The sequence below is a fragment of the Alexandromys fortis genome, unplaced genomic scaffold (genome assembly GCF_014885135.2).
Source record: "Alexandromys fortis isolate MF-2015 unplaced genomic scaffold, M_Fortis_MF-2015_v1.1 scaffold_170, whole genome shotgun sequence".
Lineage (NCBI taxonomy): Eukaryota > Metazoa > Chordata > Mammalia > Rodentia > Cricetidae > Alexandromys > Alexandromys fortis.
In genome coordinates, this window is record NW_026068084.1 from 2,155,042 (window position 1) to 2,172,119 (window position 17,078).

At 43.4% G+C, this 17,078-nt stretch overlaps 1 protein-coding gene across 1 annotated transcript in view; it reads right to left on the bottom strand.

The window, feature by feature from the left end:
• Positions 1-17,078, bottom strand: part of Nell1 (neural EGFL like 1) — an 824,157-nt gene that overhangs the window by 596,786 nt on the left and 210,293 nt on the right. Inside the window, exons 6-9 of the mRNA XM_050122124.1 lie at positions 14,192-14,264; positions 13,487-13,569; positions 4,499-4,633; positions 3,347-3,449 (exon numbers count right to left, since the gene is read on the bottom strand). Coding sequence (XP_049978081.1) covers positions 3,347-3,449; positions 4,499-4,633; positions 13,487-13,569; positions 14,192-14,264 — 394 coding nt within the window. The remainder of the gene's footprint in view (positions 1-3,346; positions 3,450-4,498; positions 4,634-13,486; positions 13,570-14,191; positions 14,265-17,078) is intronic.

Here is a 17,078-nt window from a genome sequence, read left to right on the forward strand (position 1 = left end):
TCATTTTAAAATGAAAACTGCCAATGTGGTATCAAATGGCATAATTTTACATGCGCATTCCCCTCTGATAAATACATTCTTTCTCACAGGGGTACCTAAAACAACTCCTACTCACTCGTAATACTCTGCTAAGCTGTTGTCTGTGACGTTTTCCTAAAGCATGCATGTGTGCACACTCGTGAAAACTGTCTCGCTTCAATATTGTTCTCTACAACTTGTGCCTGGTTCAATAGGAGCTTCCTTATGTAGAGAAGGTTGCATGGTGATTCCAGACACCCAAACCCAAAACTACTTACCAGAGATTTATATTTTGAAACTAGTAAGAAATAAAAAGTCTTTCTGGCCAGATGCTCTCTATCTTTTAACTTTAAAGGTATATTAAATATTAATTTATTTTACTTGTATTCCCACTTACTTAATCTCTGAGCACATCAAAGTATCACCAGAGTCACTGAGAAAATTAGTTTTATCGAACCAACTGGCCCTGAGCTCCATATAGATACAAAACTCTCCTGTTTTCTTTAGGTTGTGCTTTGCCATCTTGGAGAAAGTGGGAAACTTTCTGGGAACGTCTTATAACCTGACAAGTTCTTAAATGAACTAGAATACAGAAAGATGGCCATCTCCCTGATATATAATAGGAATTATATATAACCAGGTAGGCTTCATGGGTTAGCAAGATGGTTCAGCGGGTAACGGCATGTTCTTCCAAAACTATGATCTCATTTCCTTGACACAGAAGGCAGGAGAGAGGTGACAGCCACAAGTTGTCCTCTGACTCCCACATGTACCTATATACACAAACACACACACACAAACACACACACACACACTAAATACATAAATGTAAAGGGGTCTTGAAGGTGTCAGCTTGGGGCCCAATCATTCTACTATGAATAATTTTATATTAAGTAGATTCAAAATAACCAAAACTGTGTGTCTCCATGAATCACATTATCATCGAGTCTTTTATAATATAGAAAAGTGGAAAACAACCTAGGCTTTTGATAACTGAGAAATACTTATACAACAGCGAATGGTAGGAAACTGAAATCCGGTGAAACAAGATTCATAGTCTAGAAAAGTATGCAGACACATTTAAGTGATAATGGCTCAGTCAGAAAAGTAGAATATATAAATTCCATTGGTTTGTTTGCTTGCCTGTGTTTTGTTGTTGTTTGTTTTTGTTCTGGGGATTTTTTCTTTTGTTTTTTTTTGTTTGTTTGTTTGTTTTTGGGTTGGAGGATGTTTTCTTTTTGTTGTTTTTGAGACAGTACCTTAGATAGCCCCAGCAAGCCCCAAACTCCCTTTATAGCTGAGGCTGGATTTGAACTCCTAGCCCCTCTGCCTTTGTGCCCCCACCCCGTGTTGGGACTGCAGGTTGGCAGCACCCAGCCCAGCCGCCACATTTCTATGTGAAAGTGTTCTCTTCAGATCATGTGCTTTGATGGAAAATCTACAGGGTTTGTAGCTAGCAAAGCTGGTTTAGGAGATCACTAGCCTTGTGGCCTTGGTAAATTGATTTCTGCCAGAAGTGCTTCTGGTAAAATGGAGGGCTGGCAATATAAGCTACTTTACTGTAAGAAGTCAACATAATGGAGCAGAAGTGTCCAGCGCAGCAGAGAACACAGTAGGCGCATGCAGGGTCTCTCAGTTTTAGTTTGCCTTCCATTTTATCATTTTATATAGTGTCCTCTACAATGGTGGGGAGGAGCAATCTTTAAAGATCTCCTTTTCATGAATACATGTGAGTGCCTCTGTGTGTGTATGTCTGTGTGAGTCTGTGTGTGTATGTCTGTGTGAGTCTGTGTTTGTGTGTGTGTATGTCTATGTGAGTGTGTATGTCTGTGTCTGTGTGTGTATGTCTGTGTGTGTGTATGTCTGTGTGAGTCTGTGTGAGAGTCTGTGTCTGTGTGTGTATGTCTGTGTGAGTCTGTGTCTGTGTGTGTATGTCTGTGTAAGTCTGTGTCTGTGTGTGTCTCTGTGTGTGTATGTCTGTGTGAGTCTGTGTGTGTGTCTCTGTGTGTGTATGTCTGTGTGAGTCTGTGTGTGTATGTCTGTGTGAGTCTGTGTCTGTGTGTGTGTGTGTGTGTGTGTATGTCTGTGTGAGTCTCTGTGTGTATTATGTTAGTACCAAGGCCCGTGGAGACCCAAAGAAAGTGTCAGGTCCCTTGGAACCTTAGATACAGAGACGGCTGTAAGATGCCATGTGGGTGCTGCAAATCAAATCTGGGTCCTCTGTAAGAGCAGCAAGTGCTCTTCACCACTAAGCTATCTCTTCAGCTGGAAAGGTGGTCTTAATCATTATTTCTTGGACCGGCCAATGCTGAAGGAAAATGCTTCAATGTTTGAAAGTAAATACACACTGACATTTCTAATAAAGACACCTTAAAAATGACAGATCTGTCCAAAGCCTCCAAAAAACTAAATGCAGAATTTGTGCCTTAACTCGATCATTCCAAATGAGAAGATTGAACCACATTAACTTAGGAGTTGAACTTTCACACTTCATGCCTAGCCTGGGGTTTGAGCCTGAAGAAGCAGCCTGGTCACTTCAGATATAAAGAATAGAGGGCAGTTGTAGAATATTGACATATGTTACATTTGTTTATGCTGTGGAACATTTGTTTAATGATGCAAAGATGTGTTGCGTTCTTTTAGGTCGCATTTGCTTAACTGTGAAGCTGTGTTACTCTGCCTGACTAAAACACCTGATTGGTCTAATAAAGAGCTGAATGGACAACAGCTTGGCAGGAAAGGACAGGCGGGGCTGGCAGTCAGAGAGAATAAATGAGAGGAGGCATCTGGGAAGAAAAAGATCAAGGAGCTAGAGAAGGAGGGGAGGACTCAAGGGGCCAGTGACCCAGCTACACAGCAAGGCATGGAGAAAGGAAGGAAGGAAGGAAGGAAGGAAGGAAGGAAGGAAGGAAGGAAGGAAGGAAGGAAGGAAGGAAGGAAGGAAGGAAGGAAGGAAGGAAGGAAGAAAGAAAAAGGCATAAAAGGCCATTGGCATTCATAAGTAAGAAAAAATTTCTATGTGTTATGTGTGTATTTACTTGGTAGTGGAGTGGCAGCCCCGGGCCCCCAAGAACAAAGAACCAAAGAGTAAAAAACAACCAACTCCAGATACTAATGAAGGTAGATGGATGGTGTTTCTGAAGAGGGGGAGTCTATGTACCATGTCTGCTGTAATGTAGGAGCTGACATGCGCAGCCCTTCTTAGCCGCTATCAGATCAACCGCCACATTTCAACTCAGAAATGTTAGTTGGGTTCTGAGTTTTAGAGTTTGGCAAATGCAAACTCTAAAAGAGTAGAGGACCACCCTGCCCCTCGGTGAATACTTACGTCTGCAAACTTTACAACACTGCCCGGAAATGTGCACAGGAAGCGAGTCGGGGGAACAGTTGAGCGGTGGACAGGACATCCTTCGGCACTCCACGGCCCCACTCTGAAAAGGGAAAGACAAAGAGGTCTTTGAGGTGTTCTCTGAACAAGCCTGCTTCAGAGGAACTTCACCTCTGATCTCCAGAGCCTCGGGGATACAATGCAGTGTGGGGAATCCCCAGGCCCCCCCCTCCACAGCCAGAAACAAAGTTTTCCTTCCAGCCCAAATGAACCTGTATCACCTCAATTACTTTTCTGATAAACATCACTGGCTTCATCCACCTGCCCATGTGGACTAAGTAGATTAGGCTGAAAACAAAAAGCCTATTTCTGTGAGACATAAATAACACCTTTAGTAGACCCTGTCAATCATTTTTAAGGCTCTAACAATCCATTTTGTACTTTTTTCCTGGACAAACAATGGCATTCTTCAGATATTTATCAAGTAATTTCAGCTGGACAGGGTTTACATACTAATTTAGGAGGGCCTCCTTTCTGAAACTGAAGGAGTCTACAGATGGTGGCTATTCTGTAAAACATGGAGACGGGGCTGTCTGCAGTTCTTGGGAACAGACACAGATGTCTTTCAGAAGCATCATACAAACACTGAGAGCCTGACTAAACTGTGCAGAGGATGTGGTGGGGACTGGGGAGGTGGCCCAGCACTCTGGAGTGCACACTGCCCTTTCAGAGGATCTCAGTTCAGTTCCCAGCTGGGCAGATCCTAACCACCTGTAACTCCACCTCCCGGAGAACCCAAAACTTCCGGTTCCTGTGAGTGTGTACATGCACAGGCTCACACACAGACACATGTGAGTACACATGATTAAAAATAATAAAATTAGATCTTAAAATGTGCCATTTAGGAGAGGAGACTAAAGCTCCATTAAGTCTGAAGACTCAACTCTCGAACTCCTAGCAGTAAGTAGCTTGAGCACAAAATTAGATCACAGAGTATATAACAAAGAAGCAGGCTATGATTTCCAAGTATGTGAAAACTGTTGCAGTTATTAGGAGGGAATAAGCGCAATGGAAGTAGTATTGTGTGCTAAGTAGCCTAGCTGTGCTCCAGTTGGCGAGCCCGTGCCTTGCAGACTTTCGCCAGGTACTTACTTTGCACGTGCAGTTTCTGCAGTTGTCACCATCCACCCAGGAGTCTTGGTCCCTGTAGAGCAGCCCACTCACTTGGCAGGTCTTCTCACAATGGCAATTCTCCAGCTGACCAAGTCTTGTCTCTGCATAATTCAGCTGCAGAAAAGATTTAGTGGATGTAATTTGTGTGATTCGATTGCACCGTCCCAGCAAAACTAACAGCGATGGCGGGGGGGGGGGGGGGGGGGGGGGGATAAGAAGACAGGGGGGAGGGGGGGGGGGGGAGGGGGGGGGGGGGGGGGGGGGGGGGGGGGGGGGGGGGGGAGGGGGGGTAGAAATCCCAGCGGAGAACAAAAGAAAACGCCGAGCAGTTTCCTGATTGTTAGCATAATCTGTTCTCTGCTTTTCACACAGGTAAAAATCATACCAAATTGAAGACATGTTGTCTCCTGTGGTCTAAAGAACAACAAATGAGACGTTAAATGGGGTCTCTGGAGCTTCATGGGTACTCATGACAGCATGGGCTTACAGCACAAACCCACACAGATGCGCTGATGAGGAGAGTGTTCCCGGGAACTAATTAGGATGTTGGGCAGGGATCTGACTGGGAAGCCCCGTGCACTTGCATCTGTCTCCCGCCATCCTCTCTGTGCAGTTTATAAGACGGAAGGTATGACTTCCTCTCAGATGAAAATTCTGGACACTTGTAACAAGGAAAGGAAGCTATTGGAGAGTCTAGTGTCTTCCCGCATCAGTGTCCCCAAACAGAACGCCCAGGAATACACTGGAGCAGGGGAGGTAAGAAACCCCCCAGCTGAGACCAGGAGCATCTCTTTGCTTGCTTGCTTGTTTCTATGTTTGTGAGAGAGGAACAGAGATGGATGCAGTAGGCAAAGTACTTGCCAGACAAACATGAGGACATGAGTTCCCAGCCTAGCACCCCGTCAAAGCTGGGTACAGCGGGTGTCTGTAACCTTGGTGTCAGGGTTGAAGACAGTCAGATGAAGACAGTCAGACCTCTAAAGTTCATTAGCCAGACAAATGAGCTGAATCAAAGGACTCCAGGTTCCTCCTCAAAAATAAGGTGAAAAGTGGTTGAGGAAGACACTGACATCAGCTTCTGGCTGCGTGCACACACTTTCAAGTACATAAGCACGCACGCACACACACACACACACACACACACACACACTTGCATACAATTCTCTGAGATAGGCTTTCATTTTTTTTTTAATGACAGAGTCTTGATCTACAAATTCAAGAGGACTATGAAGCTTAGCCATTCTCACAAGGAAGGCCTGAGATTTTATCTCCAGGAGTGAAGCTCCCATAGCAACCCTTTTGATCTGGAATAAGAAATCTCCCTCCCTTTCCCTTGCTGGATCAGTTTTTCCTTGACCACATTCTGAGCAAGTTTTAATGTCAGACATCTAAGATTCTTTTGGTCTCCCCCTGCCCTTGACCCCATCCTGAGTAAGTCGTGTCTCCAGGCATCTGAGGTCCTCCTAAACTTCCCTGCCCTTCACCCCATCCTGAGCAACTGTTGTCTCCAGACATCTTAGGTCCTCCTGGCCTCTCCCTGCTCTTGACCTCATCCTGAGTAAGACATGACTCCAGGCATCTAAGGTCCTCCTGGCCTCCCCACTGCCTTTGACCCCATCCTGAGTAACTGTTGGCTCCAGACATCTGAGGTCCTCCTGACCTCCCCTGCCCTTGACCACACTCAGCACCATATTTTCCCTTAACAGCTACTCTGCATGGCTCCAGTTCTTTCTTAAATACTCTTCGTCCAGCCTATTGTAGCTTCCCCTCAAGCACTGCATAGAGTGGAAGTGTGGCTCAGTGGTCAAGCCCCTGCCTGGCTTGTGTAATTCTAACGGATGGTACAGCCATTTGTGGCCAGCCCTTTCATTCTTTTCCTCCACGCTCTTGAAACTTCTCAGAGGAATGTGGCCTTTCTTGCCTGCTGGGGTGAGCTGGGAAATCACAGAGAAAGCAGGCCTCTCAACCATCTACACGCTCCACGTTCACCCTGGAGAGCTGACAGACTCGCCTTGAACTCCCTCCAGGTCCTTCTGACATGTGTGATCTTCCAAAGTGTTGCGTTTCATCTAAAGCGCCAATCTAATTAGAGAGTTTCTAGAATCTATGGTAATTAAGATCTCTGGGAATTCTTTAGGAAGCACGGATAGAATATACTTCCAAGAGTTTGCAGAGGTTAAATAACCGAAGCATGTGTATATCAAAGGTAAGCAAACCACAGCTCAGCATTCACTATCTTTATCCCATCTATTAGTCTCAACAATTTTGGCGTGAGCTGGACCTGAACAGGTGATCCAGGTGTGCCTGCTAAAGGATACCTGTGACTTTGATAGGAAGTGTGTGTGCCTCACTCTGCAAATCTGGAACAATTCCAGTATCTATGTGACTCCAGGAAGGAAATTCCTTAAAGACCCCACGACCTGAGAGGAAGCCCCAGCTACTGAAGATCTGTGACCCCCTAGGAGCTTCCAGGAGGTCAGCCTTAGTAATGGCCAGCACCATCCAGCAAAGCTGAGTTATGTCCATCGGTGAGGCTCCAGCCCTAAGAAAACTTCACTTTTAATGCTATGCATTTTGTTTCCCTGCCTGAACTTTCTTTTGACTTTTAATATGCTTAGCTCTTTCTAGCAACATGGAAAAACCCCAATCTCTATAATAAAGAGAATATAAAAGACAGATAACAAAGGCAAAGGGATACAAAGGTAAAAAAAATCTAATTTTTTCAAAGACATTTAATATGTAATCTTGCCTTCTTTTCCTCTGCTAAATCCTATAACAACAATAAAGGAGAAAAACAGCTCTGAGTCAAAAAAAAAAAAAGAATTACATTTTCTGCCATTGGTGGGAGCATGGTGAATTTATACAAACTCATTTCCAAAAGCCATTTCTACACAACTACCTCTCTCTCTGAGAACGCCTGAGATCCCGAGTAGATAGGGCTTCAGGTCTGCATCTCTGGTGAGTTTTACCTTTGTTCCCACACTTATCTAAGCAGCCATGGACCAAATCATCTATTCCAAGCTCTACACATTCCAAGACAGACGGCGGAGGGCTTTTTCACGGGAAGAGGTCAATGAACAGATACAAGGACATTAGCCATACACTAGATTGCTTTTGCGCTTTGAAGTCCTATCTGGTGTTTGTCATGTGGATGGGTGGGGGGAGGAAATGCAACCCATTGTTAAGCCTGTAGGTTTAATTGGAAAACCATCACTGAGTTCTTCAACACAAGAAAGATCTCAAAATTAAATATGCCACTCTGACCGGGACTTGATTTATCCCCACAGATTTCAGAGATTTAAACAAAAGTAATCAGGAAATTCCAAGGCTAGAAGATGGCAGGTTGTTACAAGTCAAGCTGCTTGCTGCCGTGAATGAAGAACTGGTTTCCATCCCAGAGAACACATGATGGAAAGAGAGAACCAACCCCTGGAAGCAGTTATCTGACCAACGTGTGGACACTGTGCCATGTGCACACTGTACGTGCAAGCATAAATAGGTAAATACATGAAATTTTAAAAAGGAATTCCAAGCATTGGAAAATACAGCGAGCTCTGATTAATATCTTCAAATTCGGTGTCACAGAACTCCAAAAAAAATAAACATCAAAAATACCAACAAATGGGCTTAATGGAAGGAAAAGACAGTTCTCCGGGGATGAAGTAAAGATGTCCAATAAACACATGAGAAAATGTCACCCTCATTGTGAGGGTTGACTTTAATTGCCAACTTCCCAAACTCTGGAATTTTCCAGAAGGAGCATCTCAGTGAGGAGTTGTATAGATTAGGTTTGCCTGTAGTCATGCCTGTAAGGGATTTCCTTACTTAGGTTAACTGAGGAGCAAAAATCCACCCTGAATGTGGGCAGCACTGTTGTCTGTGCTGGCTGCTGAGCTAAATGCAAAATATAAAGGACTGAGCGTAAGCATACAAGCATCCATTCACTGGTCTCCGCTCTAGACCAGATGCTTCAAGTTCCCGATGCCTTGACTTCCCTGTTAGGGATGGACTGTGACCTGGAACAAAGAGCCAAGTAAGTCCTAGCTCCCTTAAGTTGCTGTCATCAAGGTCCTCTTATCTCAGAAACAAGAGACAGAACTAAGACATTATCCACCAAAGAAATGCAAAGAGAAACTACACTGAGATTCCATCTCACCACAGTCAGAAGGGCAGCTATCAAGGCAGCCAATGAAAGCAGCTGCTGCTGAGGGGCAGACCCAAGGAACCCTGAACACTGAGTAGGAACATACGCTAGACCAGCCACTATCAAAATCAGTATGGAAGTTCCTCAAGGTAGACCTGCTGTGAGGGCCAGCTTCGCCACTTCTTAGGATTTACCCAGAAGTCTCCAGAACAACACATCACAGAGATACCTGCGCATCAACGTCTACTGCACCGCTGTTCACGTAGCTAAGTTGCAAAGTAAACTGAGATGCCCAACAAGAGATGAATGGATAAATATAATGTGCACATACATCCCATGGGATTCTTCCTGCCATGAAGAAGAATCAAGTAATGTTCTTCGCAGAAATGGATGCCACCGGAGATAGCCACCAAAGGAAATGAAGCCAGTCACAGAAAGACAACAATTTTAGTTACTTCATGCTGTCATAAAGACCAGAACCAACAGCAACTTGAGAAGGAAAGGATATGTCAGATGACAGTTTATTGTCTCTCATGAGATGAAGTCAAGGTAAATCCAAAGCAGGACCCTGAAGGCAGGAACTGATACAGAGTCCATTGAGGCTTATGGCGCACTCGCTTGCTCTCTTGGCTTGCTTAGTTTTCTTTCTTATATAATCCAGGACCACATACCAAGGGTTGGCACTACCCATGTCCTGACCTTGCTCTCCAGAAGGACTCTGCGATTTCTACTACAACCCATATATATGTGTATATATGTGAAAACCCATATACAAAATGCCTTTTCAAATCCTCTCTCTTCCAGCTGCAGATGGAAGTCCTGACAGCACCTAGGAGATGCTACCAGTATTTGAGATGACTCGCCACAAAGATGTGCATTTTCTTAGAGACAACTGGTTCTCCCTGGTTTACCACTATGAATAACAGCCAATTCTCACTGAATGCGCATCCTCTATCCTGCACCAAACTCATAGGCTGATATAGAAATAGTTATCTCTACAGATGGGGATGTGGCATCCAAAAAAAGTCCAATGGCTTGCTCAAGACAAGGAACATCTGAAACAAGGTCAAAAGCAGGCTTGGGATCAGATCATGAGGATTCCAAATCCCTGTCTCCATCTCTGCCCTGAGCTCTCTGATTAAATTTCTGTCTTAACCACAGCTGCTGGATAACCCAAACCTAGGTCCAATTCCATCCACTAACACTTGTGGCACTAGGTTTATTTGTTGAAGGTAAAACCCTGACTCCAAGTAGATTTGATGCTGTCAAATTCCTTTTGCATCTTGGAGCTGTATTTAACTTCTGGTTGGCCTCACATCTCCAGACTCCACATCCATCAATCTGTCAAAAGAATAAATGATGTTTGGATTCCACCAAGATGGTAGACCAGATGCCCTAAAGGACATCTCACTTGAATGATGTAAAAACACATAAGTAAAAATCTCAAAACTTACCACAGATGTAGCTCAAAGGGGAGACACAGAAGCTAAAGCAGCGCGACAATAAGGACCCCAGATGACCAGCAAAGCCCACAGCCAGCCTGTATCCTGAAGATTTCTGCTGAAGTACAGAGCCCTTGGGCACCCATCTTGATGGTTACATGGGGGTAAGTAGAATGTGGCCCTTAAAGGAAACTCATATATATAAAGGTAAGGCTCTGGAAGTGCATAAAGAGGAAGCCTTCCACAGCACAGAAAAGCCTCTTCTTCAGACCTTCTCACTGGCAAGCAGGAGAAAACTTTGCCCTTGAAAAATTCTTTACAAATTCTGGGTAGTAATTCCATGAAGTCAGGTGGTAGAAACAGAAGGATCCTAACCATCTTTGCAGAGGCATACACAATATCCACCCAGGGTTCGAAGAAAGAAAAGAAGCAGTTCAGAGGCAAAGGGCGAGGTAAAAGCTCTTATTCCTGCCCTGGACTTCCTCCACACTGGGTGACTGCAGGCTCTATGTGCACTCCCTACAGTGAATCTGGGAACTCAGGCATGGCTCAGTGAACTGGCTCTCTTTTATTTCGTCTTCCTCCTCCTTTCTGATGCCTCCACCCTCTTGCTAGCCACCTCTTAGCACCCATCTCTTCCCCTCTTCACATTTTATTGTGTTTCTCTTTACAACCCTTTTTTCTCCGACCAGAAAGGTTCTCGCATATGACTGGACTTTCGAGACCCAAGAACCTGAGTCCTAGTCCTGGGTCTGCCGTCTGTTATCTCAGGAAGAGTTATTTACCCATTCTGGCCCTCAATCTTCCCCTCTGTAAAGTATGCTAACAAACTGAACTAGGCTCTCAGGATTATTTGGAGAACTGAAGGGATACCACACATAAAAGCTAAGCCTTGGATCAAACACATAGAAACTGCTTAACAAGTTTAGCTAATGAACAAGTTTCCATTTTTTTATATCAATGATTAAGTTCCATAGGCCATATCCTGTCCACCATTTATTTTTTATATAGCCTGTAAGCTAAGGATGGGTTTTCACACTTTTCAATGGTTATATTTTAGGTTATATATGATTATATCTTAAAACAAGCGTATATGCAGTATCCTAAATTTTGCCTCTTGACCTAGCAAAGCCCACAATTAGCTAGTGAGATGTGTGTGTGTGTGTGTGTGTGTGTGTGTGTGTGTGAAGGAAGACCACTTGGCGGTTTACATGTTTGCTATAAAAGCTTGAAGACCTGACTTCGTATCTCCATTGCCCAGGTAAAAAGCCATGTGTGCTTATAATATCAGCAGTGGGGGTGCAGAGAATTTCTGGGCTCACTGGCCAACCAATAGGGTCAATTGGTGAGCTCCAGGTATAGTGAGAAACTCTGTCTCAGAAACTGAGATGGGAAGGAATATCTATGTATCCAGTGGCCATCCTAGATTCCCATAGATTGCAAACAGTGCAGCGGAAATGGAAGAACTCTCTTGCAGAATTACACATCAATCTAGTTTAGAAGGAACAGACTTACACATCTGCAAAGCGCCTAGGGAGTGGGTTTAGAAGGTGAATGAAACCGTTTTCGGCTTGCAATCTCCCACAATTAAATGTCTTCCGCTTCACAAATGCCCATTTTACATAACAATGTTTGAAGGGTAGAGTTCATTTGCAGCTCCTAGACAGTGCACAGCTCCAAAGAGAAAAATGGCATTGCTGCCTGGGGGGAAAAATGGGAAAGGAAAGAGCACAGGGGGAGCTGAGAATGGAGGCCGGTCATCACCTGAGGCTGAGTGGCATGTGTCTGGTATTAACAACCTGCTAGCATGCTAAAATATAATTACCAGTATTGAGATCAAGCTGCTGCAGACAATGTGACATAAAAGCTTCCATGCGCCACAAGCTGGGATGGCGAATAATTGCCTAGGATTCCAGTTTCCTCCAGGCTTTCAAGGTGAAAAGCTGATGCTTTAGGCCTCCAGCCTCAGTCTCTGTCTTCCTCCCTAAAATATTCTGTCTCTCTTTTCCAGACAAAGGAGGATTTAGCTTGGGGCACTGGAACAACAGTTCGGTGGCTGACGTGCTTGCTATGCAAGCTTGAGGACCTGACTTTGTATCTCCACTGACCGGGTAAAAATCCATGTGTGTTGGTGTGCTTGTCATATCGACCGTAGGGATGCAGAAACAGGAGGATTTCTGGGCTCACTGGCAAGACAATACACTCAACTGGTGAGCTGCAGGTGGTGTGAAAAAGACTCTGTCGCTAAGGTGGGAAGTGCCTCAGATGGATAGCAATATTGACTTCTGACCTTAACACCTGTGCGTGGGAGCACCCACTACACACACACACACACACACACACACACACACACACACACACAGCTTGAAAAAGATGTCATGACCAAAAGTCTAGTCTGAAGTAGAAAGGTTGTCATGGCATGATCAATGGCTCCCAATCACTTACCCACCAATCCCTCCATTTCCCCATGCCACAGCTGAGGGCCAGCAGCCAGCAGCCATAGGTAGAATGGGACTAATACATCATTTTCACTGTTATTAAAGTTTTTGCTTTGGCAGAGTATAACGTCTCTTGGACCCAACTTAATTCTTCCTTTGCCCTAGGCCAGCATCCATGTCCAGGGCCGACCACTGCCACAGCGACAGCATTTTCTGTTTTCTTTTCTTTTTTAATTTCAGTGGCCTTTTCCATGAGGCTTTGGCTTCTCACGTGAAGCCACACTTCATGAATATATATGAAAGCTCCTAATTATTTACATTTGGGTCCCAGCTACCCAAGATGAACATTGATGAGGGATTGTTTTGCTCATCGTGTCCTCTTGGGGTCTGACAGGGTCCCAGGAAATTCCCAGAGCCACACACAGGTCTACTGTGTGAGTGATGAAGCGTGTATTCTGCAGGAGACAACTGAAGGTATCTTTTCCCCTTCACTTATCTCGGAACCAGTCTGAAAATGAGTCACATATTAGAAGCTAGATATAATGCCTTCAAATGACAGAAATCTGCCCACGAAAGCTCTTTTACCCTCCTGATTACTATTAATTATTCTTACATCCAAAACGCATCAGCTCACATGCTGCAGTGACTCGGCCCATACATCAGCTCTCATTGTTGTTGCTTCCACAGCCGCTGGGTAAAATCTTTTTTGTTCACAAGGAACCTACAGTGGTACAGACTGCTTTCTGCTTCCCAGCACTTCTGAAGAAAGCCACTGTGATACAGGCTAATCTCATCAAAGACCACAATTGCTGTGCTTACTACAGGTAGTCCTGTTTCAAGCAAAAAGCATATGTCAAGCTAAAAGTGTTTCCATTAAAACACATTGCTCTGAATTCCAGACAGGACATACAGACGGAACATCACAGAAAATGTAGACACCTACTTTTGCAGTCATCTTGGCCAAAAGTTCTTGCAAATCCATTATTCCTTGAACCAGGCTCAGGAAATCACTGCATGTTGGACAAGCTCAAGAAAGAAAAGAGAAGGCATGTGTTCATCTTGTGCTCATACAGGAAAGAGAATTCGAAACGAGTTCTTTAACTACATGAGGGGCTTTGCTTTCTTGGAGTTAAAGTTTGAGGGAAACGATGAAGGACTTCTGGTCCTCCTGCTGTTTCCCTCATTTTTATTAATAATAAAAAATAGAAAGGAATAGGCAATTAATTGAAAAGAACAAGACATTTTTAAACTAAATCTCCATGTGTGTCCAAAGATGACCGAGGAGAGGAAAATTTCCAAGAAGTAACTCACACCCAGGTCAAAATCCTTAAAAGATAGTTTTGTGAGATACATGATTTTTATATTAAATATGCATCTATAAGTATATTAAATGTATCTTTTTGTTCTAACATACAGAACCCACTGACTAATCCTTCCTTACCCTCACACTGTAATTTCTGTAAATAACACATAATCCTTTTTCAAGCTTGAAAGACACAGTGACAGCTACGACAGATAGTCCTTCCGCTGTTTCCATCCTCTCCAAAGTCAGTCTTACATAGCGGTCCATATCCTTCCAGATGTTTTTGTCTGACACTAGGAGCAAGCCATGTGAGATTAAATTCAGAAATGCCTCAGCGCCACTTACTGCGATTTAGGTTGGGACACTGTGTGATGAACCCGTTCGGCATGAAGATGATCTTGCCATCTTGGATGATCCCCTGACAAAGAAAAGACAAGGAACAATGAAGATGACAGTTGCTGGTGGCCCTGTGCAGCCCAACATCCATGCAGACCAGATGGTGTTTCGCAAAGCTAGAGCAAGTCAGCCTTGGCCAGCGCCATTCCATTGTTCCAAATAGCCCGTCTAGACACCCTTTGTACATTCAACTTGAGAAGGCCAGAATTAACTCCATCTGGCCAATACCAACAAGAACAACACCAAGGGTACATTAAGAAGTATCTACAGTCATAAAATATCAAATTAAAAACTCACTGTGGAATGCAAACCTGTATATATATTAATCAACCTGGAACATTGAGTAATGATGATTTTTTAAGACTTATTTTTAATGGGAACAAATGCAATAAAGATTCCTCGTTTTTGCATATGCATGTATACAGTATATGTACGTATGTGTATGCTGTCTGAGTGTGGGCACAAGAGTTAGGGTGCACATGCATGTACATGTGTCCACATGAATGTAAAGGTCAGGCATCTTCTTCAATCTGTATGTAGGCAGGATTCCTCACTTTAACCCTCTAGCTACTCTAGTTACTTTAGCTACCTGACTGGCTCTGGGCATCCCATCTCGGCCTCTTGTGTACTAGGATGACAGGCCGGTATCCACACCCACCTCACATTTACTAGGTGCTGGAGTTTGAGACTCTAATCTTCAGGTTTGCACAGCAAGTATTTTACAGATGGAGCCATACTCTCAATCCCAATAAACACTTCTATTGATTTATTAAGTTAAGAAAATAAAATTAGATTCCAAAGAAAAATTAAGCAACAATTTTCATTTTTCAACTAATTGAACAACACCGAGTCTTTGCTGGAGTCTTAAAGCTTGATCAGCATCTCTAAGGAGAAAGGGCTGCTAAAACTCTAAGTTCAGCCTGGAAGAAAAGACCAAATTTACAACAGTCATCGGGGACTGATCTCTCAATGAAAACATTGGCTTGGCTTTGGAATTTTTCAAGTTACATTTAAGATTCTGTTTTTAGAGGGTTTTTTTTTTCCTTTAGATCTACTGGAAGAGATAGAAGAGAACAGATTGGTAGAGGCGGACCCTGGTTCAGAATATTGAGCTTCATCTATAAATAAAATATAGGCTTAAGATAGTGTGCAAGTCTTTGGAGAGACTCACATTTAACATTTATGTGCAGCCTTCTAAACGAGGCAATCGGCATTGCTGCTCTCTTCTTACCATTTCAATAGAAAATTTAATTGTTAATATTAATAGAAATAACAGGATCAGGGCAGATCAGCAACACAACTCTACACTTTTCCCAACCTCATTGTCCTTGGGCGGGAAGCAGTGCTTATGATCACAAAGGGAGATAGCTTCAACATGGGAGAGGAACCATGCCACTGCTCCCCGCTATTAATTCATAATCTCACACAGTGACTAGCGCAACCTGAATCAGCTTCTCTCAGATACGAAGATGCGTCATCTTTCAGAGGCAAAGAGTTGCTTCAAGAGGCAGGAGAACTTTCAAGCACATTGGTACTTGAAAAAAAAAATCTGTCAGGCAGTGGTGGTGTACACCTTTAAACCCAGCACTCGAGAGGGAAGCAGAGGGAGGTGGAGCACTGTGAATTGGAGGCCAGCCTGGATTACAGAGTGAGTGCCAGGATATTCAGAGCTGTAACACAGAGAAACCCTGTCTTGAGATAGATAGATAGATAGATAGATAGATAGATAGATAGATAGATAGATAGATGATAGATAGATAGATAGATAGATAGATAGATAGATAGATAGATAGATAGAGCGAGCTAGATAGACAGATAAAAGATGAGAGAGAGAGAGAGAGAGAGAGAGAGAGAGAGAGAGAGAGAGAGAGATAGGGGAAGAGAGAGAGAAATAAAGAGAAGTCAGGATGAGTCAAGTTCTAGATCTTGACTCTAGCTTCTCTAGCTTACTGGGTGAACTGCACAAGAAGAAAGCAACCTTCTCTGAGCATCAGTCATCTGGAAGGGAGATGCTGCATCTAAAAGCTAAAAATTCCTCTAGTATAAGACTTGGGTGAATTTAAAAGGCATCTGAATCTACACTGTCACCTATGAGACCTCTTGTTTTCTAATTGCTTTTCCATTTATGTCTATAGTGTGTGTGCTAAAATTTATGCTTATATAGACAAAACTATTGATTTCCATTAAAGAACAGACCACCACAGAAAATTAAATGCCATGCTAGGAAACATCTGTCTATAAGAAACCTGAACATGACTGTGTGGGGGAGGAAGGCAGCATCTAAGTGGAGGATGGGACAACAGAGGAGAATGAAAACTGCTGAGCATTCTCTCACGTGCAGAACCTCTGTGTGAAAGATGTCATAGCTGGAGAGGGTCACATGTGCGGTGAAGAAGGAAACCGCCAAAGGAGAGGGGGCAGTAGGGGACAATAGAGGAAGATGGGGAAAACAGGGACAAATATACTAGAAAGTATAATATAACTTAAAATACAAAGCAAAAATATGTTAAATATTTCCTTTTTAACAAGGAAAATAACTATGTAGTCAAGTAGATATTAGATAGATTTAGAATAAACAGGCACCTAGGTTTGCCCAATATGTAGTTTTTGTTTTTTAGTATCAAGGGATATCTTATTGCTAGAACAGAGAAACTCCTAGGCAAACCAGAAGTACTGGTCAACCTTGGTGATAGAGAGGTGTGCAGAAGCCCACCCACTCCTGTCAGAAGATGCTGAATAACCCATGGGAAGAGTTTTTAGAAATGTGTTTTATAGAAATTATCTCTCTCCCACAAAATGGAAAATCGCCTTGAAAAGATGAGACATCAATTGGCCT